This window comes from Cyphellophora attinorum (assembly GCF_001299255.1).
Source record: "Cyphellophora attinorum strain CBS 131958 chromosome Unknown Contig41, whole genome shotgun sequence".
NCBI classification, from domain to species: Eukaryota; Fungi; Ascomycota; class Eurotiomycetes; order Chaetothyriales; family Cyphellophoraceae; genus Cyphellophora; species Cyphellophora attinorum.
The window spans coordinates 76,764-102,599 of record NW_017253269.1 but is presented as its reverse complement, the minus strand read 5'-3'; the positions used below and the strand labels follow the sequence as shown (position 1 = coordinate 102,599).

Below are 25,836 nucleotides of genomic sequence, written 5' to 3'. Positions count from 1 at the left end.
TTCAAAGAGATCCTAAGGCGCGCAGCGGCTGTTCTGTGTACCAGCAAACGATCACAGACTGCGATTGTTCATCATCTGGTCAGCATCCCATTCGAGATTCTCAGCAAGGACTCGATCAAGCTCGGCATCTCGCTGTGGCTGGGCGTGATTCATGAAAATCCGCGCATGGAGTCTCGCATCCTTACTGAAGTTGCGCAAGCCTGGGAGAGAACTATCGACCGCAAAGTGGGCATCTTCAGTGCGACCTTCCAGCACCCAGACCCATTCTACCAGAAGGAGGAGTTCGCACCGAGCGACAAGGCGACCCTGCAATACATGGTGCAGCTTGCTCAAACCACGATTTCGCCTCACCTTAGATTGATTCACTTCTTCCAGAGTCATTTCAACGCAATCAGACTCGGCAGCGATAACACACAGCGGACTTTCATACGCGTAATGGTCAAGACATTGAACGCGCTGCTGACGATTAAAGGACACCCACTACTTCGGGAGCTTCACTTCCAGGTCATTAACTTCGCTCTTCACCTTCTGCGATTCAGCACATGTTTCAGCAAGCTGTCACTTTGGAGCTTCAAGGATCTGGTCATATCTGTGGCACTATCATGGTTCCGAAGTCCGCCTGCATGGTCCTTTGGCGGCAATCGCCTCCAGATGAAGGCTGAGCTCCAGATCTTGCAACATGTACAGTCGTTGCTTCAACAGACTCGGAATATCGGAAAAAGCACTTCACCCAACAGGAGAGATGCCAAACCGCGCATCGCACTGCTTGAAGCTTTACTCGGCAGCGAGATATCGAGGCTCAGTGTTTGGCTGTTCCCTCGAAAACACGAGTCCCATCATTCGTACCAGCATTCGCCATCGCTAGATACAAGCGCCGCACGCACAGCTTGGAACGAGGACCCTGCTCTGGCTATACAGCTCCTGAACCGGTTCTCGAACGAGAATTTGCACCGCGACATCCGCTTCCTCCTTCTGAACTTCCCCGATAAGGCCGTTGGCGATCCTTATGCTCTCGAACTTATGCTGGAAGACAAACTACCAAGTGATGTCAAGTTTCAGCTCAAATACCTGCTGTACTGGGCTCCAGTGAATCCGATCAGAGCTGTTACATACTTCATGCCAGCTTTTGGCAACCACCCACTCATCCTCCAGTACGCAATGCGCGCGCTCGAAAGCCACTCGGTGGACATCACCTTCTTCTACGTTCCGCAAATCGTGCAGTGTCTCCGCTATGACGCACTCGGCTACGTGGCACGCTACATCAATGAGACCGGCAAATTCTCACAGCTATTCGCACATCAAATCATCTGGAACATCAAAGCGAATGCGTACAAAGACGACGATGCGACCATTCCAGACGCTATCAAGCCGACACTCGACGAAGTGATGGAAAAGCTGATCGGCAGCTTCACTGGCGAGGACAAGCAGTTCTACGAGCGGGAGTTTGCTTTCTTCAACGAAGTCACCGACGTGTCAGGCAAGCTCAAGCCATTCATCAAGAAGTCCAAGCCGGAGAAGAAACAAAAGATTGAGGAGGAGCTCCGCAAGATCAAGGTCGATGTTGGAGTTTACCTACCTTGCAATCCCGAAGGTGTTGTGGTTGGCATTGACCGCAAGTCCGGCAAGCCGCTACAATCACACGCCAAGGCTCCCTACATGGCTACGTTCCGCATCCGCAAGCAGCGACATTTGCTACCTGGCGATACGGTCGTGGACGAAAGACCTCGTTCACCCAAAGAATCTCGACCGAATCATGAGAGAAGCTCGTCGGCGATGTCGGCGGTGTCGAATCGAGATCCCAATACGTACGAGGAATGGCAATCTGCTATCTTCAAGGTCGGCGACGACTGTCGCCAAGACATCCTCGCCCTGCAAATGATCGCAGCTTTCCGGGGCATCTTCAACTCTGTCGGCCTAGACGTGTATGTCTACCCGTACCAAGTCATTGCCACCGCGCCCGGCTGCGGTGTGATCGAGGTGCTGCCTAACTCCATCTCTCGAGACATGTTGGGCCGCGAAGCAGTCAATGGCCTGCATGACTACTTCATCACGAAATATGGCGGCGAGCACTCAATTCGATACCAAGAAGCGCGCAACGAATTCGTGAAGAGCATGGCTGCATATTCGGTCATCAGCTACTTGATGCAATTCAAGGATCGGCACAATGGCAACATCATGCTTGACGACAAGGGGCACATCCTCCATATCGATTTCGGCTTCTGCTTCGACATCTCCCCAGGCGGAGTTCGCTTTGAGCGAGCACCATTCAAACTAACTTCGGAGATGATGGCCGTCCTTGGAGGCGACGAATCGGCTCAGTCATATCGGTGGTTTGAGGAGCTCACCATCAAAGCGTTCTTGTGCAGTCGACAGTACTGCAGCAAATTGTGCGATATCGTAGGTCTGATGCTGGACTCTGGACTGCCGTGCTTCAAGCCGGAGACGATGAAGAATTTCAGGGATAGGTTTGTGCTGGAGAAGAATGAGAGGGATGCGGCGAGCTTCATGTTGGGTTGTATCAAGAAGAGTGAGGCGAATGTTAGCACGAAGGTGTATGATGAGTTCCAGCTGTTGACGAATGGAATTCCGTACTAATCAAATGGCTGAACGAACAGAAGCCTGCAGAAAGACAGGGTTGCAGGTGTTGTGGCATTAGTGGTAGTAATAGCGAGAATTGATACCCATTTTGTATAGCCGAAGTGTCAACCCAGGCGGACTTGCCATGGCCGACCTTGAGGCCTCAGTCGTCGGTTGGACCACGTATTGCCTCTCGGATCATGCCATCAAACCTCCAAACTCCCGTTGTCACACCCACAACGCGGCTACCGAGTGCTCAGCGCTTCACTAGTCCGATGCTGGCCAAAATATTCATAACGAATCCCCACGCCTGAGGCAGTAACCGCATCGGCTCCAGCAACAGCGGTACCACCACGACGAAGATCAACACGCCTTGGTTTTCGTCAGTCGGTGCTGTCGATAGACATGGCCGTGGCATGGGCGAGAAATTGCAACTCACCAACAACGATCATGCTGACAGGTGACTTCTGCACCTCCTTCTTCTTGTAGGACGATTCGGGCTTGCCCATGCGCTTCTCATTGACTTGCGCGTATTTCGCGTTTGCGCGGCGTTGTTGTGGTGTTTGAGCCTGCCGGAGATGTGAGTGTCGAGAACGGCAGAAAGGGGGCTTTGCGTACCATGATGTGCGGGCTTGACGGGGATGGATGTATTCTGCCGATGAGCTCGTAGCAGGCTTATGGCGTCTGTGGTTGGTACGTACAACGTGCACGTTACTTGGATGAGTCAAAGCTTGTGCGATCAACGAAGGTAACAAGAAGTGATGCCCCTTCATTCGAAGCATTCAGGATACGTGGTCTTGAAGTCGATGCCAAGCCGATGTCCTTTGGGGAACTTCCCGCTTCAGCTTCACGCATTCAATGTTCCTCGCTTTCCTCCACACACCGCAGCACCACGACAGACATCGCACTTCGAGGATCAAGATCAGCTACCCGCGCTATCTACATACAACATACCATGCACATGAGGATCTAAACACACAGTCGACTGCCTCCTCCCGCTCCCCACCGCGCGCACTCTGCGCCGCAACCTTACCCACCATGACCACCGAACAGACCCCCGGGCCATCACCATTCTCCAACCCCAAAGACGCCCTCTCCCTTGCACGAAAAGCGCCCTCCGTACTCTCCAAGACCTCGTCGATAGCCACCACTTTCCCCTTGACACTCCTCAGCGCCCCCGAATCGCCAGAGCTATGGATGGAAGTAGCCTCCCTCTTCTACGCCTGCCTGCGCACCGGCGACGACAAATCCGCGCACCTCTGCCTCGAGAAGCTCACACAACGGTTTGGCGAGGACAACGATCGCGTCATGGGCATGCGCGGTCTCTACCAGGAAGCCGTGGCGCAGAATGAGGACGAGCTAAGGAAGATATTGGCGGAGTATAACAAGATATTGGTTGAAAGCCCGGTGAATATACCGATTATGAAGCGGAGGATAGCGCTGGTTAAGAGTCTGGGGAGGGAGGGCGAGGCGATTAATGCGCTGACGGACTTTTGAAATTTCCGACGGATGTTGAGGCGTGGTGTGAGCTGGCGGAGCTGTATCTGGGGCAGGGGATGGGGCAGCAGGCGGTATTTTGTCTGGAGGAGGCGGTGGTGGCGGTGCCGAATGCGTGGAATTTGCATGCGAGGTTGGGGGAGTTGGAGTATATGGTTGCGATTGCGGCGGCTGGGGAGGGGACGTCGGAGGCAAGCCAGCAGGGGTTGGGGAGGGCGGTGCAGAGGTTTTCGAGGAGTATTGAGCTTTGCGATGATTATTTGAGGGGGTATTATGGGTTGAAGTTTGCGGTGGGGAGGTTGTTGGCGACGGGGAAGCAGAGCAAGACCGAGGTCATTGCGAAGGAGAAGTTGCAGAGACTCGATCGATTGGCTACGGACAAGTTGAAGGCGATTGTTCAGGCACGGCATTCGCAGGTGGGAGAGAAGGATGAGGCGGAGATCATGCTGCGCAGGCGTTGTTGGACAAGACGAGTTCGTGAGAAGAACAGCCCTAGAAGGCGAAGATGGGCGCTGCTCAAGCTCTGCCGGTGAAGACAACTACATTCGAAGGACGAGGCGGACATCATTTGCTGGGGCAAAAACATCAATCGACGTGACATCCGATTCACTCCTCGGAGAGGTCGCCCAGCTACTTTTTCAAAGCAGCAGTCTCACTCGCCTTTCCCGACACTCCCGCCGCTTCTTCGTCCAGACCTGGCACGATTGAGTCTTCCTCATCACTCTCGGCGCTCATGCAGTTGAAGAAGACAATCTTCGGAAGGTGCGAGGTACGTGTGTGCGGCTCTATTGCTAGCCAGCACAACCCTAGCACCAGTACTGCAGCTACCTCGTTACCACGGCTCGGCCCGTAGTGGCAGATCAGGACCAGGACCGGTCAACTACATCCAGGGCAGTATCGGCTGAACTTGATCATCTGATCTCGCAGAACCGGTATTGGGTAGCAAGGGATCATTTTACTGGACCGCGAGATGTGATGCGCCCCGTTACAGTGCATAAGGCGGCATTGGGCATTAATCGAGTTGAGTCTGGTCTTACGCCCATCTGACGTGGCATGTTTTCAAAGGCGAGTCACTCCGCCAGCATGACATCGCTGCTGCACGCTACCGTCAGCAACCCGGAGACTGGCTCTCAGAGAAGCACAGCATGCAGACATCGGCTTCTCTGAGGCGGGCACTGTTATCATGGCCAGATTTGCGCTGGCAAGAGCGCTGGCAAGAGCACGTACAGCCCACCGCATGGTCCATCCCAAGTTCTCGTGCTTCGGCTTGGGCACGACGATCTTCAAGATGTAGATATAGACATTAATCATGAATGTCCAGCGCTATGGATAAATGAGCGATACACTTTGCACGTACAAGTCCACCCAAATCCAGGCCCAATAATTTCAGACAACACGATTCATTTCGTTCAATGAAAACGACCGTCACAAACATTAGCACAGCCAGATGTCAGAACTCGCTTCAACAGTCCAACCACGATCCCGACAACGCAAAAGCAAAAGCAGGCGACCGCCGCGGTGTATCGTCTGCACTTATTGGACAACTCATACATTGTGTCGCGTCTGTACAACCCGGGCGTCCCTCAGCAACGATTCCTGCTCGCACACCCGCGCCTACACCCAAGCGTTGAGATGCTGTTCTTAGGACCCCTGACTTCATATTGAGTCATTGATATCAGACATACGCCAACCTGCTCTTGTTGCTCAACTGTGTTTGAACGACTTCAATCTCATTCTCTGCGACTTCACCGTACGACTGTGCACTCTACCGTCCGTGTTCCAGCTTTCGGATCTCGTGGTTCGCAGCATCCCTTCCGAGGAAGTCATACACGAACTACCTGTTCACGTGGGCCGCACGTTGACAGAATCAGAACATTGAGTGGTCAGCGACTCAAAAGCCAGGCCATCACCATCGTACTACGCGCCAGCATCTTTCGCTGCCGCGATTGAAGCCAAAGAAGTTGCTGTGAAGGAAAGAGTGACCTGACCGACCCCACCATCGATTGGGCATCAACTTTTTTTCGTCCTCCTTCTGGTTCCGAGCCCATCCTTTGCGACGCAGCTTGGACCACCATCAACAATTCTGATTGACAACATCACTTCTCGAGAGTGTCTTTTGGACTTGCAACTTTCCCACGTTCTGTATCTATTATTGTTAGCTCAATCCTCGGCTTCTTGAGAAAGAGCAGTTGTTGTTGGATCACTTCCCCGCAATTCGGACGGCAACACAGATCGATCACAGGGCTCGCCTCGACCCGATCCTTGCCTCCAACTCTGTTCTACTCACCGATTGTTTACCGTCCTGATCGGTCACCCTGTTGACTGGGACCTCAGGCCCCAGTGTCCCTTTCGACTTGTCACCGACGACGCACTCGACATCATCGACGGTCGAACTGGAGCGATTGTCCCGCGACAGTGTTGATTGGAAGCACAGCATCTATACACCCGCGCTACCATCCGCCTTTGTTGATGCCACACAGATCTGATTCTGATCTGATCCATGGGGTAAGTCCAACCTCATAACTTCGCTATGGCCCTCTGACGCCCGTACAGTGCAGCAGGCGACGACCGCGCTCCGAGTCGACCACCATCCGCCGCATCACGTAAACGTGAAGTCGATATACACGACGACGAGCCCATCCCAGTCCACCATCCCGACTCACCAACGTACTCGCTCCGATCAACCCACCCGCCGCCCAGCCATAGCGGCTCCTCCTCGCATCACGGCGACGTGGACAGAAGCTACATCAAGATCTCTCTAAGAGACCCTATACACACTCAAGATCCTGTCCACCTCCACTACCCCAACGAGGACCCTCACGATGGCGATCGCATAGACCGTGACCGACACGACCAGATCTCCCGCATACACTCCAGCGACCGAGGTGGCTCACGGCACACCTCCCGCGGCCACTCCATACGGCGCATACACTCTGAACAAGACGCGCCGCGAGACATCCCTCGCTCGAGGGCACCAGAACATCCTAGATCACCCACGGAGAGCGGCGACTCCGCAGAAGACTTCTTGCACGCGCGCCCTGGTCCTCGTCCGATGGCGAGGCCCCAATCATACTACGACGACCGTGGCTACCAGCACTCCGGCTCATCTGGCTCAGGGTATGCCCAGCAGTTGGTACATTCGCAGCCTGGACCGCCACATCACTATCAACAATATCCGCCGCCAATGCAGGGTCCGCCGGCTCCCGTGCCATACCCGGCGCACTACCCTCCGTACGGGCATCACCCAGGCTCTCAAGTGAGCTCTCCGTACGTACACTCGCCTTACGCCCCACAAAGTATGGTTCCGTCGCAGTACGGCGCACCATCATACTTCCCTCCACAGCCTCAGATGCCATACGGCCAGCCATACGCTCACCACAGTATGCACCGCAATACTACCCTCCGCATATGCCCATGCAAATGCCACCATACGTTGACCAATACCGGGTCCAATCTCCTGGCCATGGGCCGCCACCACATGCATCTGCTTCCGACTCCGCAAAGGACAATGTGACGCAGGAAGAGCTTCTGAAACGGATCGATGCGCTCATGAAGGAAAAATCTGAGGAGAAGAAGCAGCCAGATGATATGATCTCGAAGGAAGAGGCGCTTCGACAGGCGATGGAGCAGGTGAGAGCCGAGAAGGCGAAGGCGGCGGCTGCGGAGGCTGCGGCGGCTGCGGAACAGTCGAGGATTCGGGAAGAAGCCAGACAAGAAGCGATCAGGCAGTCGAGGCGGAGAAGCAGCGGCTTGCAGACCAGGCAGATCGCGAGCAACGAATTCGCAAAGAAGCAGCCGACGCCGCTCTCAAAGCAGCGGAGAAAGAAGCGGCCGAGAAAGCCGAGCGTGCAGCTGCGGAGGCGAAGATCGCTGCAGACGCTGCGGAAAAGGCGAAGACGGCTGCTGAGAAGGAGGCGGCGGAAAAGGCAGCAGAAAAGGAGGCGGAAGCGAAGAAGGCGAAGGAAGAGGCGGACGCGAAGTTGAAAGAGGCAGAGGAGAAGGCTGCAAAGGCTACGGCTGATGCAGAGGCGGCGGAGAAGAAGGCGGAGGAGTTGAAGCCCGCAGAGAAGAAGGCGCCAGTGAGGTTTCGGGACGCGATAAATCGGAGCTATAACTTTCCCTGGGAGAGGTGCTACAAGTGGAGGGTAAGTGATGTTCCCAAACCCAAATACAATCATCACTACATCCGGACCAGGGCGCTAACGGTGTGAGCAGGACATGGAGTCCCTAATCAACCAAGCCTTTGCACACGTCGACCATCTCTCCGAATGGGTGCACCTCGGCCACTACGACCTGTTGGGTCCCGATGGCGAAATCATCATGCCACAATATTGGCGTGAGACGGTGCAGCCGGACATGCAGATCACTATGATGATGTGGCCGCTTCCGGATAAGAAGGATGATGATGATATTGTCTTGCCGATGGATGGAGATGGGATCTTGAGTCTGGACGATATTCTAAATCCGGGCGACGGAGATGGCGGGAGGAAGAAGAAAAAGAAGGACAAGGACAAGCATAGGGATAAGGAGAAGGAGGAGGATAAGAGCGAGAAGAAGGAGAAGAAGAGGCAGAGTAAAGCGCCGACTGGGATCGCGGCGTGGATGATTGGTGGGACTTCTGGGAAGAGGACGCTGAAGAAGTGATTGACGAGATGGTCTCCGGATGCTCCTGGCATCGGAGGATTTCTGAGGTTTGTGCGTTGGTTCAACTTGGATATTGGCTTAGCGGGCGCAACGATTGATGAGCGAGCATATGCATCGGATGATGATGGAGTGGCAAGGTCTGCATAGCGTATGTTGCTTGGGACTGTTTGATGAGCTACGACTTATGAGATGCAGCTACGGCTTTTCGATAGGATCTTTGAGAGCAGGAAGAGACATCATAGACGACGCAATAATCCTGTCCGTCTTTTCCCCAGTCTTCACGATGTTCACAACCAAGCGATAGTCAAAGAGCTTCGGAATATAAATGCGTTGTGCTACAGTAAAGTGTCTGGCGTATTTTCCTTGAGAACATGACCTTGAATTCTCTGACAATGGCGCCGACATCAACTCCAGCCGTGGACACCCATTGCTACTATACTAAAACTGGTACATTAAGGGTCACTTCTATTGACGTTGAAGTGTAAACAGAAGTGGCGGCTCATCCATGTTTGTGAAGTGATCTTGTGGCGGTTGAGGATACACTAGCCACAGAGTGCGCCTTGGCACTGTGGCTGCGTAATGGATCTGGCGGATCCTCGCTGACTGCATCTTGATCTTTACTACTGCCTTGTTTTCGAGATTGAAAGTGTTCCGTATTGGCGGACATCGTAGACGAATTTCAGTCGCAAACATCCTCCGAGGTAGAGCGTGTTGGTCGTTTGAAGTGTGTGGACATCAATGAAGTCGGCATCAAGGCAGGAAATCACTCACCCATCAACAGGCGAGCTTCGCGTGACCCTCCCTAGGAAGCCGGCCGATGGTCTCGAGTATTGAGCGGCACAGACGAACGAGTTCCACAAGGCGCATAGGCAGTCCTCCATCAGCAGCTGAGATTTCGGGCTCCGTTAGCCGGGCAATCAGCACAGACGCGGTCCGATGGGTTGAAGAGTAACTCTCTCAGCCATGGCGTTCTCTTCGACACCCGAGTCTGCCAAGTCGATGAAGGTGCTCATTAACGACTACCCGCATCGCACTATCGCAATCGCCACAGACACCCATGCACTTATCTTCAGGCACACGCACGATGGCAATCGGAATCCCAGCGCAACAAGTCTGTCGCTCAATTCTACAACCTCTGGCAGGTCGCCTCCGAGATGCATGGCCGAGTTCGGCGAGCTTTCCAACTTCGACCTTACTGAGCACCGAAACGTTGCTGCTGCTCGAGGCACGCTGGGTGTGATCACGCTGAACAACGATGTCTTCTTGTGTGTGGTAACAGGATCTGTCGAGGTTGCTTCACTCCGGCCGGGTGAAACAATACAGCGGATCTACGGTGTCGAGTTCTTCTGCCTCAACAGAAGTGACTACGATCATAGCCACGGCGGACATGTTCCAAACCCACTCCCTGGCCGCGAATTCGATTCCGGTGAGTTCGACTATGGCAGTGGTGCCGACAACGGCGAGACATTCGCCGAGCATCCCTTCCATGCGCTTCAGAAGCTTCTTAGCGGAGGCAACTTCTACTACAGTGTTGACTTTGACCTCACGAGACGATTGCAGGATCGTGCCAACGATGCTAGCCTCGACATTGCTACACTAGACGACTCGTTGCTTTGGAATTCGTATATGATCAACCCATTACTGGAGTTCAGGAACCGTCTAACACATCATGAAAGAGAAAAGCTCGACGGATCACGAATTCTCACATCTGTCATTCGAGGATTCGCAAGGACACTGACTGTGCCGCCTTCCTCAACACCGATTCGTCGCAAGCTGTCAAACATGCCTGCTTCCATTACAGTCATATCCCGGCTGTCATCAAGAAGAGCTGGTACACGATTCAACTCTCGTGGTATCGATGACAACGGCAATGTCGCCAACTTCGTCGAGACAGAGACTATCTTCTGGTCACCCACCGGCTTATGCTTCTCATACGTACAAGTCCGTGGTTCTGTGCCACTCTTCTGGGAGTCCTCTTCGACTTTAATCCCTGGGCAGCAAAAGATTCAGATCACACGCTCACCGGAAGCAACACAGCCAAGCTTCGACAAGCACTTCTCCGGCCTCGAGGCAAACTACGGCGCCATCCACATCGTGAACCTGCTTAGCAACTCCAAGGCAGGCGAAGCAGACCTCACAGCTCGGTATCGGGAGCACGTCAAGCGAAGTCCACTCCGGAGACACGACCCAAATGAGGAAGAAGATCATGATATGCTCCGGGTTACCGAGTTCGACTTCCACGAGTACGCAAAAGGAGCCGCTGGATATGATGTAGCGCGTGCGCTGCGTCCCTTCATCGATCTCAGCGCCGAATCATTCGTCTACTTTTTGTCTGAAGATATCGAAGAATGGACAACGAGCAACGGAAAGCCGAAGAAGTTTGCACGCTCGGCCGTCATAATGCAGCAGAATGGTGTCTTTCGTGTCAACTGCCTCGACTGCCTCGATCGGACCAACCTCGTGCAAGGAATGCTGTCGAAGCTGTCACTTGAGCTTTTTCTCTCTCATCGCGCTGAGAAGGCGAACGGTGACTTCTGGATGCGCCATGATACGCTTTGGGCAGACAATGGAGATGCACTGAGCAAGATCTATGCAGGTACCGGTGCCCTCAAGAGCAGCTTCACGAGACATGGCAAGATGAGCCTCGGTGGCGCGCTGGCAGACGTGAGGAAGTCAGCTACTCGCTTATATGTCAATCACTTCGAAGACAAAGGCCGGCAGAACACTGTTGACCTCTTGCTCGGACGTCTTGTCGGCCAGTCCTCAGTAGACCTGTTCGACCCCGTCAACGACTGGGTCGTGCATGAACTCGGCAAGCGACGGATCGAGTTCGAGTCGTGCTCGGCTGTCAAGGTCTTTGTTGGCACCTTCAACCTCAACGGCAAGACCGGTGGCACTAGGGAAGATCTATCAGCTTGGCTCAGATCCGCACCCGGCTTCGATCTCGTTGTCGTGGGCTTCCAGGAGATCGTCGACTTGTCGCCACAACAAATCATGAGCACAGATCCGAATCGTCGTATGGTATGGGAATCCGCCGTGCGCACCTGCTTGAACGGGAGCAACTCAGAGAAGCAACAAGCTCCTGGAGAAGATGAATATGTCCTGCTGAGAAGTGGTCAACTGGTCGGTGCAGCACTGCTGATATTTGTCAAAGCTCCATTGCTGGCCCGGATCAGCAACGTCGAAGGTGCGATCAAGAAGACCGGCATGTCCGGTATCGCAGGCAACAAAGGCGCAGTCGCCATCCGCATGGAGATTGACTCAACTTCCGTGTGCTTCGTCACCGCCCATCTGGCTGCTGGCTTCGGCAATTACGACGAGCGAAACCGTGATTACCACACCATCACCTCCGGTCTACACTTCCAGCGCGATCGACGCATCGAAGACCACGAGGTGATAGTATGGGCAGGCGACTTTAACTACCGCGTCGGCTTGTCCCATGACTCTGCAAGCGGACTTGTGCAGCAGGCGATGACGGGCAACACGAAGCACCGCGAAGATGCGTTAGGACGTCTGTATGAGAACGACCAGCTGAACATCCAGATGGTGGCGGGTAACTGCTTTGACTTTTACCGTGAAGGACGAATCGCTTTTCTGCCAACGTACAAGTACGACATTGGCAAGGATGAGTATGACAGCAGCGAGAAAGCCCGAATACCGGCGTGGACGGACCGTGTCCTCTGGAAAGTCAATCATCAGCATAGCATGAGCGGCGGTGGAGGCGAGGATCTCAGCACGCAGGTGAAGCAGCTGAAGTACGACTCCGTGCAGAGTATTCGTGTTTCTGATCATCGGCCGGTGTATGCGATCTTCGAGATGAGTGTGCGTGTCGTGGATGAGGCAAAAAAAGATGCCTTGACAAGGAAACTGTACCAGAAGCGGGCGAGAGAGGTCAAAACTGCCGCCAACATGGCCACCGAGGGCGAGGACGACGACAGCGACGACCTGAGCTCCGATATCGAAGACACAGTCGGGTATGAAGCGATCGAAGCAGGTCTGCCTCCAGCGAGCTCAGACAAAAGGAAGTGGTGGCTGGACAATAATCGAACAGTGAGGGCTGACATCAAGCCTCCTGCTAAGGACAGCATGCTCAATCCACAGCGAAAGAGTAATCCATGGTCAAGTGCGGCTACTGGAGCAGAAGACGACGACTGGATTCAGGTCGAGAAGCCGAGCACGACATCGAACGGGAATGGCGCCGCCAAGGTCAAGCCCGAACCACCACCACCTCGGAACACAAGCAACGCTGCGCAGTTTCGCAGTGGAGATGCACGCGTGGCCTCAAGCAGTCCGGCTTCCCAGCAGCAAGCGAAGCAGAGGATGCTACCGCCAGCGTGGGAAGGTGAACGCTTCGTTTCGTCCTCTACCGCAACCGACGGGCCCGCACCAGCGCTGCCAGCTCGCGTCACCTCGAATGGCACAGGCTTGCTTCGCTCGGCATCAACAGCAACCAAGACACCACCTCCACAGCCACCTGTACCGCGTAATAGCACACCAACGCCGTTCTCGCGACAAGACCGTACTGCTTCCATTGCATCTACGACGTCATCTGCTTCCTACGCGACCCCGCCGTCCACTTCGGCTGGCCCAACGTCGAATGCTTCGGGTGTGCTTAAGCGGCCGCCGCCCAAGCCGACCAAGCCATCCGTGCTCGCTGCGACTTCGGCAGAAGGGTCCGCGTCTAACAGTAGAACTGTGTCCGCGTCGTCCACGGGTACGGTCTTGACGAAGCCTATTCTGGGCGCAAATGTGCCCTTAACAGATAGCAGCAGGTCGAGCAGTGTCGCCAGCAACAGCAACGGCGCACTCAGAAAGCCTGTGCCTCCCTTGCCACCACAACCGTCCTCGAGCAGCTCAGCACAGCGTCAGCCTTCGACTCAGCTGCCGGCTGTGAGCGAGAACGAGGGCAACAGCGACAGGCCTCCTCCGCCTTTGCCCAGGCGGACTGGGACAGGGCCGTTGCCGACTCTTGATACCGGCACGTCCAATCGCCCGCAGATCGGACTTGATGGCACGCGGGAGACTACCAGCGGGCCTCCTGTGGCAAAGCCATTGGTCAAGCAGCGTAAGGGCAGCTACAACAATAACAACAACATGTCGAGCCCGATCTCTCCGATTGGGTTTGCGTCGACGGGGGAGTACTTTGCGGCGCAGACCGGATCTCGGTCTGGCTCGAATGGCACCCCATTCTCGCCGCCAGTCTTGCCGGCCAGAAGCAGCGCGGTTAAGCGTGGGGGTAATGGTGTGGGTTTGATGGATCAGGACGAAAGTGAGGGGTTGAAGGAGTGGGAGGTTCTGACTCCACGAGCACACAAGTGAGGAGGCGAGAGGTCAGGGAAACAATCAAGGTGTGCTCCGTAGAAGTTGGATCAAAACAACAGTCTATGAGGATCGACCGGCGGTGGGCTCTAGAGTCTCGCTCGCGAAGAATTGGCACGGATCGTCAACCGACCGGCAATGTGTCCCCCTAGCTACGAACATAGAGCCACGCTGCCTTCCACCAAACGACCAGGCAACAAATGCCCTGCATCATCTCTCATTGAGACCACCTCACCTCACCGCCGGATCCGCACCCGCATCCCTTGACTCCCCGGCACGAACCCCGGCGTCACGAAATCCGCATACATGGCCACATCCTCCCTGCTTGTCTCATACAGCTCCAGCGTCGGCCCCTGCTTGCCTGCTCGTGCCTCATCATACAGATCATACTTCCTAAACACCCCCGCCACAAACACCTTCATCTCCTCCCACGCCAGATTAATCCCAATACACTGCCTCCCGCCCTTTCCAAAACTAAAGAGGTACTTCTGCAGTCCCGGGTCATCGATGTAGCGTTGTGGGCGGAACACGTCTGGGTCGTTACCATAGATTTCGGGGCAGCGGTTGAGAAGCGGGGCGGTCATGCCCATCGCCGTGCCCCTTGGAATGGTAATTTGTCGTTTGCTGTCGTCGGGATAGGTGTACACCAACGTCTCGTCCGGACAGACGCGGTCTTGGCGGAGGACGACGCCGGGGTGCATTCGCAGCCCTTCTTGGATAATAGCGTTCAGGAGTGGCAACTTGTCGAGTTTCGCCGGGTCGATTGCTGTGTCTGCTTCCGGGATCACGGCTTTCAATTCGTCTCGGAGGCGATTGAGGAGGTTGCGGTCGGCGAGGACTTCGTACATGATTGCCGCGAGGGTTGCAGCGAGGGTGTCAGTGCCGGCGATGAGGAGGATGCCGGCTTCCTGGGCGATGCGTGCGTCCGATTTCTCGGATTCGGGGATGGAGCTGGCTAGGATTTCGTGGAAGATGCTGCTGCGGGAGGAGTCCTTGGTGGTGGGAGGGGGGTTTTGGGAGTGTTTGACTTGCTTGATTTGGGCGTAGATCCACTGGATTGGGGTCAATTTCAGTTTGGAGGTCTTTTTGGGGCTGGAAGGCGTGGTTTGGGGCGGCTGCTTACTGAGATGAACTCGACGAAGGAGCCCATGCGCGGGTTCATTATTCTCATGATGGACGGGGGGATGAGGTAGAGTAGTTTCGCGAGCCAGTACATGTGGGGGCCTAGATGAGAGACGCGACCGGGGATCATCATGTCGAAGAACGCGGCGTTGCAGTCTTCGATGTCCAGACAGGGTGTGGTACCGCCGCCGAGGGCATAGCTTTGTATCACATCTTTCGTTGCGGCGCGCAGTGGTAAGTTCATTTGAATGGGTTGTCCAGCCGCTGCCCAGCCGTCCATGCGCCGCAGGAGATTAAGCATGGTCTTATTGACCACATTGGAGAGTCCTCGTACGCTCTGCTGGGAGAAGTATGGGCTCAGCACAGCTCGGCGACTGCGATGGAGGTCGTGGTCTTGAGTTCCGAGGATTGAATATGGGGCCTGGAATGATTTGAGGTTGGTCTCGTATCTTTCCCGCCGATGCCTTGGATCCTGTGAATATAGCGTGCCGACGAAGTTGTGGTCGTTGATGTGGAGACTGTCGGGTCTTATCCGGACGATAGGTCCTAGGTGTTGTCAGTGCTCCAGAGTGCTCCAGACGTTGGTTTGGCTCATTATGCGCTACCATATTTCTTGTGCATTTCCGCAATGACCTTAACGTACTGTCCACCACGAATGAGGTCGTGATAGCCGGCATACCAGGTCGTGAGAGCTGTTCACATTCTGTGTCAGCTCCTCTGTGCTGTCGACGGCCCGTGATGTGCGCAGATAGTTGAGACGGCATGAACAGACCTGCAATTTTGGGCCCAGGAATGTGTGCGATTGGGCTGAAGTAGAGACGATAGATCGCAACAGCAATGACATAGGACAGACCCGCTGCGACGATCAGACGTCGATCGAGCTGAGACGCCCAGCTGTACAGCGTTTCAGTGCGTATTGCCATTGTCCCAGCCCGTTTTCATGCAGAGGGCGTTGTGCTGTGCAACAGATCAGTCAAACATGGAGCGGGCGTTTGGCGGCATCAAGGATATGATTTTGCACGGTCGGTGCCGCATCAGCGATCTCGCACAAGGGAATGACCTGCCATATGTACCTGTGCCGAAAGCGCTTGGGCTAGATCAGGCCGGCTGTCTTTCGCGACATGGGTAGTGGATGTAGGGAAGTGTATCATATCAGGTAGAACCGCAGATGCGCGCTTGCATCCCTCGAAAGCTGCGTCTCAATGTGACATAGAACCCGGGATCGACACAGCAACCGGAACCAGAGCGTATGCGCAGGGACGCAAATGTGGTAAGCCGCTTGCTCATGCCTTGGAGGTTCCATGCCAGCAAAGGCAAAAGCTCGCAGCGACCGCCTTTTGCGGCCAAGGTGCATCGCGGCCTCATCCTTGAGTAAAGTGTTTTGGTTAAAGCCCTACGGATATGGAGTAATCGTATGGGTGTAGTCGTACATGATATGTGATCACTCCCAGGGGCCTCCCTCACACCTTCAGATATCTCCGAACAAGATACGAAGCTTCGATGGCAGCTTGGATCTCGTGTGCAACGTGCCGCCTCAGCAACGATGCTCAACATTCAGCGCCGCAGAGTCGTAAAGCGTTGGTTGTGTAGGCATTTGAAAGATAAAACATGTGACGACAGGAGCGAACCGATCGCCTGATCAGAACGCGTGGGTGATTCCCCAGAGTCGGCTTCATAGGAATGCCAAGGCCTGCGGTGAACTTCAATTGATTTGACAAGCACGCAACATAATGCGACTGCAACAAACTCCCCCTGAGCCACCTCCCGCGCCCCGACCCTGCCTTCTCTACAGCCGATAGGGAGCGCCTGCGGCGCGACCAGGGACTACCCCGCCCACCGTCCGCTGAGAAAGGTTGGTTTGAGATTCGATGACAACTTGTCTGTCCTCCAGATGCCCACTGATATGGAGGCCGGAAAACCCCCGCAAGCATCCAACCAGATTCATGCACATGGCAGGAACGCATGATGAGGCTCTGGCTATGGATGATTCTGTTCAATTTGAGTCTACAGTATATATACAACACCCACACCCCAGACAACAAGAGATCTCTCCTGCTCTCCATATCCTCACACAGAGCCCACCTCATCCCTCAACCCAGAAGGGGTAGACTGAAGAAGCCTCAGTTCAAAACCTTCCCAGCCAAAGCATTCCCACTCTCCTTGGTCTTCGTCTTCTTCAGCCCTTTGCCTGCTTGAATCTCGCCCAGCAGACCACCGATATTCGGCGGTCCGCCTCCTCCTCCTCCTCCTGCCGCTGGCGGTGGTGGTGGTGGAGGAGCTGCTGGCGCGCCCATTCCCGGCATAGGCGGTGGTGGAGGCGCGCCGGAATCTGGCATCGGTGGTGGTGGAGGTGGCATTGATGGCGCACCACTTCCAGAGTCTGGCATTGGTGGTGGAGGAGGTGGTGGCAGAGAAGGGGCACTTGACTCATCCTTGAACGCCACAGGCGAGCCCAGACCACCGTTCACTGGCGTCGACGGCTTGCTGTCCATGGCACTCAACGGCCTTGGTGGCGCCATAGTCCCGAACAGGATCGACGCGAGGTGTTTCGCAGAGCCGGCGGTCGGGCCGCCGCCTTCACCGTTCTCGCCGTCATCGCTGTCATTCTCGGCGTCGGAGCCGGCAGCAGACCAGTCGTCTTCTTCGAGGCGACGGCGGGACGCGGCGCCGCCTGTCATTGTGGGGACAATAGGTTGTGCTGGTGGAGGTTTCGCGGCTTCGGCTTGAGCCATGCGGTGGAAGGGGTTTGTCGAGGGAAGGGAATTTGAGGTTGACGCTGCGGATGGTGAGAACGGTTGGGTTTGTGGGACTGGTGGTGGGGAGAAGGCTGGTTTAGCCGCTTCGTTCGATTGTGATGCTGCGCGCTTGAAGTATGGGTTTCGCGACTCTTCAGCTACGGGGCCTGGGCTGGAGACGGGTGTGGCTTCGTGTGCGCTTTCGCTCGACGAGGGCGGTGGGATCGGAGGTGGTGCGCCTGCGGGTGCGACCGAGCGAGCGCTGCTGCTGAGTGTTTGGCTGCTTGCTGGAGTCGGCTGCTCATCATCGTCGTCGTCGGACGAGTCGTCTAGGCTTTCGAGCTGGCGTTGTAATTCGAGCTCACGCTGGCGAGCAGCTTCGATTTCGGCTTTGCGTTGAGCAAGTTTGGCTTCTTTGTCCTTGGCTTCTTTCTCAGCAGCCTTCTTCCGCTGCTTCTCTTCAGCTTTCTTGATCTTGCCCTGGCGGACTTGCTCTTCGAGTGCTTTGAGGCGGTCTTCGGCTGCACGACGCTCTTTCTCGACATCGTCTTCTGCGGCCCTTGCTTCGGATCTAGAGAATTGTTAATGGTCATTCGATGTTGCAGTATGCTGGTCACTTACTCCAGACGCTTTCGCTCTGCTTCAGATGCTTCTTGCTCAGCACGAATCTCACGAGCTGCTTCCTCTTCTGCCTTGGCCTTGGCTGACTGCTCTGGCGCGCCAGGCCTGCCTAGATCGTTGCTCTCCTGCCTGACCTTTCTCGAAACTGGCGGCGGAGGCGGTCCCTTCTTGGAAGCCTTTGGGCTCGCCGCTGGCGAAGGCGCTGGAGCGACACCTTCGTTAGCCAACCTCGCCTGCCTCTCCTGTTCGCGCTTAGCATCTTCAGCTTCGGCTTGCTTGATACGGTCCTCGCGTTCTTTCTTCTCACGCTCTGCCCGAGCAGCAGGGGACTCGCTGGCATCGCCAGCAGGCTTGAGACCCGCCGCTGCCATGCGGTCTTGGATGCGCTTGAGGGCCTTCTCTTTGGCCGCAGCCACTCGATCCTGCGTTGAGAAGCTGGCTGTTGATGCAGTCTGGCTTGGTGGTGCCGGGCGAGCTGCTGCGTGATCGCCATTGGTAGGCCGGGCCTCGTCTCTAGCCACGGAGGACTGACTTGGTGTTGAGGTAGCTGATGGACGAGACCGCTCTTCCTGACGGACCTTGGCAGTTCTGCTGCTGCGCTGCAGGTCAAAGATGAGTTCTTTGATCTCGTCCTCGACTCCTAGGCCTTCTTCCCATCTGCGCTTCTCGTGTTCAGAGGTAGCGGTTTCTCCTTCCACCTTCAGGCCTTCTTCAAGCCCAGTAGCAAAGTCTCTGACGCTCTCTTCCACATCTTGCGTCATGCCCTCGTTACGCTTCTGCTCGGCGCGAATATTTGACTGCTCTGCCTCGAGTCGTTGTTGAGACGCGCTTCATCATTGGCAGCAGGCGCGGGTCGGCCAGCAAGTTCGGCTGCTCTTGCTTGCATTCTGGCTCTCGCTCGAGCTTTGATGCGGTCTGCTTCTGTGACCTGACCGCCGGGACCAGTTCCGGCAATCGCGCTGCCAGGATTTGCCTTGGCATCCTTGAGGCGGAAGAGCTGCAATTTGGTGTCTGCAATGCTCTTTTCCACAGCTCGGACTTGTGATGCCAACGCTGGCACACGATCTTGATACCGCTGGAGCTCACGGCGCATCGATCGACGCTCGGCTGCAGACTCGGACCCACCAAAAGCTGCGTTTGGATGCGTGGCAATGTCGTCTGCCAGGCGACGAATCTGGCGGAAGAGGTCCTCGGCCTCACGCTTGTCCCGTCTATCCATCGCATCATCGTCATCTGCAGCATTCTCATCGCGGAAATCCGTCGCGTCCAACAGGATCTTTGTTTCACGAATCTTCTTTCGTATTTGGTCAGCACTCATATCGTCGTAAGCGCTTCCGGCGTCCGAGGAAGGTGCAGGAGATGGTGTTCGTCCGCCTCCGCCGATACGTCTCCGAGCACTAGACCTGTAGCCGATTGCCTCGTCATTGTTGCGGAAGACAGTGGCATCTTTGCGACCAGCAGATGGTGAACTGGCACCGCCTCGAAAAGTGTGCTCTTTCAAATAGCTGACGCCGGTTCGCTGAGGCTGTAGAAATGCGCCGGATTGCTTACGAGCGTCGGCGTCTCTGGCCAAAGAGCTCTTTACCTTGTCGATCGAGCTGTTAAAGTTGCGTGTCGAAGGGGGAATCAGCTCGGGCGGAAGACGTGCTGGCACTGGATAGCCGTTCAGTTTGCGATACATCAAATGCATGGCGACCGCGAACTCATCCATGTCAAGGCGGCCTTTGTTGTTTGGATCGGCAAGGTTCCATATGGTCTCCAGATCAGATCGGTCAAGACCACTCTGCCCCATCAGCTCGATGGCTACATCGCCTGTGATGTGACCTCTGTTGAACCCGTCCCACGCTCTGAACAGCTCATCGTAGATCCGCTTCTCATCTTTGGTGATAGCCCACGGAACTTTAGCAGAGCCTGCCAGACCTTGGGTAGTAAATCCGCCCTCTCGACCGGCTTGTGGCATCAGTCTATTCTTGAGCGCATCTATGTTCGGCAGTCCAGTGGAAGGCGCGTTGACGAAACCCCATTGACCCGGAATGCCTGTCGGCTGTGCTTGTAGAGGACCGGTTGATTGCGGCGAGCTTTGGAAGCCTGTCGGCATTGGTGGCATTGGCGGTCTTGGACCACTGTACCCGGTCGCTTGTGGATTCGTCTGGAAGCCTGTCTGCTGTGGCTGCATCTGCTGCTGATTCTGGAAGCCTTGCTGTTGCGGCGGAAAGCCGGTCGCTTGGGGTTGCAGACCAGGCTGAAATCCCGTCGCTTGATTGTAGAAGCCAGTCGGCTGTGAAGTCAATTGTGTGAGCAGCTGGGTATTGGACGGCTGCTGAGGTGTAGGCTGCTGAGGAGCAGGAGGTGAGACGGCATTCTGACGTAGAGGAGCATCGAAGTTGGGAGCGTTCGATCGCGGAGGAGCCCTCGGGGCAGCATCGTCTGGTATGCCGAAGGAGATGATGTCGACCATGCTAGAGACTTCATTCTTGACCTTCTCTGGCAGACTGGGAGGCAGCTCCTTGCCAGTCAGTCGCAAGTTGCACAAGTACATGGCCAATGCGAACTCCGGGAAGAGCAGCTGGCCAGACTTTGTGGTATCTGACAGAACCCATATCTGCGAGAGAGCACTGCCGGGCAGCTTCGATCGCATCAGGAGATCTCTTGCCTTGTCACCAGAGATAGCTTGCTCTGAGCCAGCGGCGGACTTGAACAGCTGCTCGAACTTGGCCTGGTCAGTGGCGGTGATGAAGGACAATCGAACATTGGGTATCTTGGCCGAGCTCTTATTATCTTTCGCGTGCGGCGGGGGTGCGGAGGAGGAAGCGAACGATTGAGCTACGGCAGCGCTGGTCTGCTGGGGAGCAAGAGGCTGTGGCTGTTGGAAAGACTGCTGCTGCTGGAGCGGCGGTGGCTGCTGAGCCTGACCATAGCCTGTTGGCTGGGGTTGAAAGCCAGTTGGTTGAGGTTGCTGGAATGACTGCGCTTGGTTCTGAGGAGGATAGCCTGTAGCTTGAGGTTGCATCTGCGGTTGCTGGAAGTTCTGCTGCTGTCCATAGCCCTGGAAACCGGTCTGCTGTTGTTGCAGACCAGGCCCGCCAAAGCCGGTAGGTTGAGGCGCGAATGGCGATTGACCACTGCCTGCCTGGAATTGCGAGTTGAAGGATGGGTTCTGACCAAAGCCACCGGCGCCGGGGCGAGCGCTGTTGGCGCCGCCCATAAACGAATTCGACTGACTGTACATGGCGCCAAACAAGGACTATGCAAATCAGAACGCGAGACTGGTCATGAAAGCATGGAATGGATGGAAAATGAAGCTCAGAAAGATGGATCTGGAATCACTCGAGCACATCTCGAACTGTGACGCGGCGGGCCGGGGCTGATGCAAGCAGCCTTGGCATCATATCCAGTACCGCCTACATCTACATACCTGGGTAGTTGAACGTCCCACGCAATTATTTATCTCTACGATCGGGTCAGAGCATATCTCTCGGATGGCTTCGTACTGTGAAGGGCGTGGTCATTGCATTATCTTGATGCAGCTCGACTACGCTAAGTAGCTATCACCGATCCGCCCATTGTCCGCTAGTTGTACACGGGTATCTGAAAGCATTTTCCCTTGTAACTCCGAGCTGATGCCATGTAACCTCGACATGACCGCTAATGGACATTCGTGAAAATGTCACCGTCCAAGCGTCTGCCAATCGAAAGATGTGGCTGCTATGAGTGAGCCAATTCGCTATCTGGCCAGGGAGGCCGCTGTGGCGATTTTTGCGAAAATTGTCATCCCAGCGCCCACCATATTATGCAGCTCAAGCGCCATTGACCGGACCCTGAGCCTCCTGACTCATCTTGGTGAGGTTGTACGACTTCCTGAAGCGATCCAGGAACGTCTGAAGCTCTTTGATCGACTCGTCAATGGCAGTGCGGAAGGCATCGACAGGCTTGAGATCGGAATCAGGGTTGCACTGAATGCGGATGATGACGCGGTTGTCGAGAGGATGAGGACACTGAGAAGTCTCTGTCAGCGGCCGTGATGGTAGTTGGGTGCTATCCATACCTTGTAGGCAGCGAAGGTGACTTCCGGCATCTTGAGAAGGGCTTCGCGGATCAGGTTACCCATGGTGTGGTCTTCGGCACGGATGATGAACTCTTCGGTGTTGGCAGTACCTGGTTCGCGTCAGTATTGAAGACGTGCAATGATGAATGAGATGCTTACGGGTATCGACCTTGCGCTCGATCTTCTTCTCACCAGGCTTGAGAGTCCAGAACTCGTGTCTAACAAGCATCCATTAGCAGCTGTGCCGGTATGCGCAAAAACAAAACAGATACAAGAAGCCACGGTCGCAGCGTGGTAGTCCAGTGTATCCAAAAGTAGGCGATTGCGTGCGATTGGTGTCCGGTCAGGTCTGCGTCGACAATCACGACTCCAGCAGCAATGTCCACGTACCGGTCCGGACGGTCGACATGGAGCTGACCTTGCCCGCCGCGCATGTCGGCCGAGTTATGAAACGGCGTCTTGGACGGATGAGCGGGCCACTTGCGTGTGGTATCGCCGCCGCGATGAATCGGGTCACTATCAGGCATCTTGGGTTGTTGACTGTCGTGCGATGTAGTTGTGTGTCGAGTCAATGACGGTGTGATCGCGTGGAGGTGCGCTCAGAAAATAATCGTGTTTGGTGTGAGGGTTTGAATAGCAGCGCAGTTGCCACCTTTCAAATTGCCAAGACCACGTTTTTCCGAGCGACCATGGCAACCTCCTTTCAAGTTCATCAACTTGGCATCGACATACCTCGCTTTCATGTTCGTTCCATTGAAGGTGCATCCAGAATTTAGCTCCGAAGTCGTGTTCCTGTCGCCTGGATTGCGGTTCGAATTATCGACCGGCGCACCATCGGTGGTCCCTTCCAGAGATGGTGGTGACATCCTTATCGGCGGCCTCGAAGATGCCAGCGATTTTGCGACACACAACAGCAGCAGGTACTGAGAAATACAGAGACAACATACCGGTCTGGAGCGTTCATCTTGATTTATAGATGCAACTTCTGTCTGAAGGTAACACGCCCAGCGTCCAACAAAGGATTCCGCCCTCCAGAAAGATCCAAGATACCTTCCAAAGGCGTCCCTGATCAGCCAAAGACCAGTAGAGATTCCAAGAGGATGAACAGGATAGCGTGAGAAGATGCAGGATACAAGAAGCGATGAAGAGCGATGAAGGAAGTTCACAAAGACAACTTTGGCCGTTTGATGCCATTCTGCGCTATACGCTTTTTGGACAGGTGCCACAGTGGCAATGATTCACGCCTGTGACTGGTCACAGTCATCTCTTCACTACTGCGCTCACCACCTCAAACTTCACTTGGCTGTGTCATCTGAACCGACCGGCTTCGAGCTGGCCCTCGGGCCGTCGTGGGATCAATTGTCACGACGTCCGCGGAGGTCTTCACACAATGTCAGAGCTTCGGAAACGCCACGACCGGTAAGTCTTGATAAATTTAAGGGAGTCCCGCGGCGCCATCCCGAGCCTAGAGAACAGCCCACGAGACCGAAAGCATAACTTCGATGATCTGCCCGACCTCAGAACGTCAATTATGGGTTCCCTTCCAGTGATTCTGTATGTCTGAGTACACATTTGTGTCATTTCGTGATGGCGCTACGGAAGGACTACCCATGGCTCACACCCGCCGCCCCGGCAGTAATATCCAGCCCCATGATGAAAATATGCATGTCAAAACTCACAGTTGAAACCACCCTCGCCGGCGGACTTGCCTTCCTAGCAGCAGGCTTCGACGTCTCAAATCTCGCCAAAGACCTCGCCGAGTGCGCAGAGCTCTTCCAAAAAGCAAGCTTCACTCTATCCGACAACAATAGCCTCCCAATCGGCGTCGGCTTCCAGAACTGGGGCGCCGACCTTCAAGTCACTTTGAAAGCACTACAACAGCATCCCGTCGCAGCGGTATGGTTCTTCGGGCCCAAGAAGCTCAAAGACTACGCCAAGTGGACAGAATCCATCCGCGAGATCAGCAACAACAAAACAAAAATCTGGATCCAAGTCGGCACCGTCGCCGAAGCGCTCGAAGTAGTCCGCCTCTGCAGACCGGACGTCCTCGTCGTTCAAGGCGCAGACTCGGGCGGCCATGGTCTCCGTCAACGCGCCGGCATTATCACCTTACTCCCAGAAATCGCCGATGCTCTGCGCCGGAAAGGCATTCACATCCCCCTCGTAGCCGCCGGCGGGATCATCGACGGGCGTGGAGCCGCTGCTGCGCTGAGCTTGGGGGCGGATGGAGTGGCGCTTGGCACTCGCTTGCTAGCTTGCTCTGACGCAGTATCCCGGAAGGCTACAGAGACGAGATCCTTCGTGTAGTCGATGGCGGAGTGGCGACCGCACCGTCAACGATCTACGACAAGGCGAGGGGGATCACGGGCTGGCCAGAAACGTATGTTGGTCGAGGCGTCACCAATAAGACCTACCACGACGCTGCACGTGGACGGAATGAGAACGTGATCAAGGCGTTGCACGACGAAGCGCTGGAAAAAAGTGGTGGCACCAAGGGTTGGGGCCCGAGAGGGAGGCTGACGACTTACGCGGGCACGGGTGTTGGACTTGTCCGCGAAGTGAAGTCAGCGAGGGAAATCGTGCAAGAGATCCAGAGGGATGCAAGCTACATACTTGGCAGACGGGCGGCGGACTACGACGCCACGAGAGGTAGACCATCTGGCGATGGCCTGAGGAGTAAGCTGTAAGAAGCGGCAACACAACATTTCGAGTAGTCGAATGCAAAGTTTTTCCTCGTCTCTCCATGAACCGGGGCTGAACGATTGTCCAATCTGGAGCTCATTACAGAGCATAGAGCTGACACTTCCGTCAACACAATAGATGTTCCTCTTCCAGCACGCGAGGCCAAAGCATGAGGGCCAACTCCGTAGCGTGTGAACAAGCCATCGACCTGTTTGAAGCCAGCGAATTGTAATTCTCCCAGTATGAGCCGGCAATGCATCTTCGTTCATGCGCCACATTCTGGCTCTCACTCAGGCGACAGACGAGGTGGCAGACATACGGCCGACAATCAAGCCACTTCTACAGGGTTTCCTTGCACTCACAGCCTGATCCACAGTGCCAGATGCTCCCCACGTCCCCATCCCACGCATTACGCAACCGCAACAACACATCCCTTCCCTATAGGGAGCGCCTGCGGCGCGACCTGCTCGCTGCGCTCGCCTGAGGTGGTGGTGAGTCGGTGGCCGCTTCGCGGCCACCTCCTTCCCACCACCTCCCCCACCCACCGTCCCCTCTTTAGCGGCGGCTCGCATAACCACATTCGGAACAGGTGCA

At 55.4% G+C, this 25,836-nt stretch overlaps 7 protein-coding genes across 7 annotated transcripts; 4 read left to right on the top strand and 3 right to left on the bottom strand.

The window, feature by feature from the left end:
* Positions 1-3,615: 3,615 nt before the first annotated feature.
* AB675_9934 (uncharacterized protein) lies at positions 3,616-4,074 on the top strand (the record flags this gene model as incomplete). Its single annotated transcript, XM_018150512.1, has 1 exon — positions 3,616-4,074. One exon carries the CDS (start codon positions 3,616-3,618, stop codon positions 4,072-4,074), a length of 459 nt encoding a protein of 152 aa, XP_017995305.1.
* A 59-nt stretch (positions 4,075-4,133) lies between these two features.
* On the top strand, positions 4,134-4,607 carry AB675_9933 (uncharacterized protein; the record flags this gene model as incomplete). The annotated part of the gene is made up of 1 exon (XM_018150511.1): positions 4,134-4,607. One exon carries the CDS (start codon positions 4,134-4,136, stop codon positions 4,605-4,607), a length of 474 nt encoding a protein of 157 aa, XP_017995316.1.
* A 5,074-nt stretch (positions 4,608-9,681) lies between these two features.
* Positions 9,682-14,037, top strand: AB675_9931 (Inositol-1,4,5-trisphosphate 5-phosphatase 1; the record flags this gene model as incomplete). Its single annotated transcript, XM_018150510.1, has 1 exon — positions 9,682-14,037. The coding sequence occupies one exon, from the start codon at positions 9,682-9,684 to the stop codon at positions 14,035-14,037; it is 4,356 nt and encodes a 1,451-aa protein (XP_017995276.1).
* A 236-nt stretch (positions 14,038-14,273) lies between these two features.
* AB675_9930 (Trichodiene oxygenase) lies at positions 14,274-16,082 on the bottom strand (the record flags this gene model as incomplete). Its single annotated transcript, XM_018150509.1, has 4 exons — positions 14,274-15,089; positions 15,161-15,705; positions 15,765-15,851; positions 15,932-16,082. The coding sequence occupies 4 exons, from the start codon at positions 16,080-16,082 to the stop codon at positions 14,274-14,276; spliced, it is 1,599 nt and encodes a 532-aa protein (XP_017995265.1).
* Positions 16,083-17,279: 1,197 nt separating this feature from the next.
* AB675_9929 (Actin cytoskeleton-regulatory complex protein pan1) lies at positions 17,280-21,744 on the bottom strand (the record flags this gene model as incomplete). The annotated part of the gene is made up of 3 exons (XM_018150507.1): positions 17,280-18,465; positions 18,516-19,317; positions 19,341-21,744. The coding sequence occupies 3 exons, from the start codon at positions 21,742-21,744 to the stop codon at positions 17,280-17,282; spliced, it is 4,392 nt and encodes a 1,463-aa protein (XP_017995304.1).
* Positions 21,745-22,312: 568 nt separating this feature from the next.
* On the bottom strand, positions 22,313-23,087 carry AB675_9928 (DNA-directed RNA polymerase II subunit RPB11; the record flags this gene model as incomplete). Its single annotated transcript, XM_018150506.1, has 4 exons — positions 22,313-22,510; positions 22,561-22,670; positions 22,720-22,778; positions 22,951-23,087. The coding sequence occupies 4 exons, from the start codon at positions 23,085-23,087 to the stop codon at positions 22,313-22,315; spliced, it is 504 nt and encodes a 167-aa protein (XP_017995273.1).
* A 1,060-nt stretch (positions 23,088-24,147) lies between these two features.
* AB675_9927 (Nitronate monooxygenase) lies at positions 24,148-25,247 on the top strand (the record flags this gene model as incomplete). The annotated part of the gene is made up of 2 exons (XM_018150505.1): positions 24,148-24,751; positions 24,841-25,247. The coding sequence occupies 2 exons, from the start codon at positions 24,148-24,150 to the stop codon at positions 25,245-25,247; spliced, it is 1,011 nt and encodes a 336-aa protein (XP_017995294.1).
* Between the last annotated feature and the right edge of the window lie 589 nt (positions 25,248-25,836).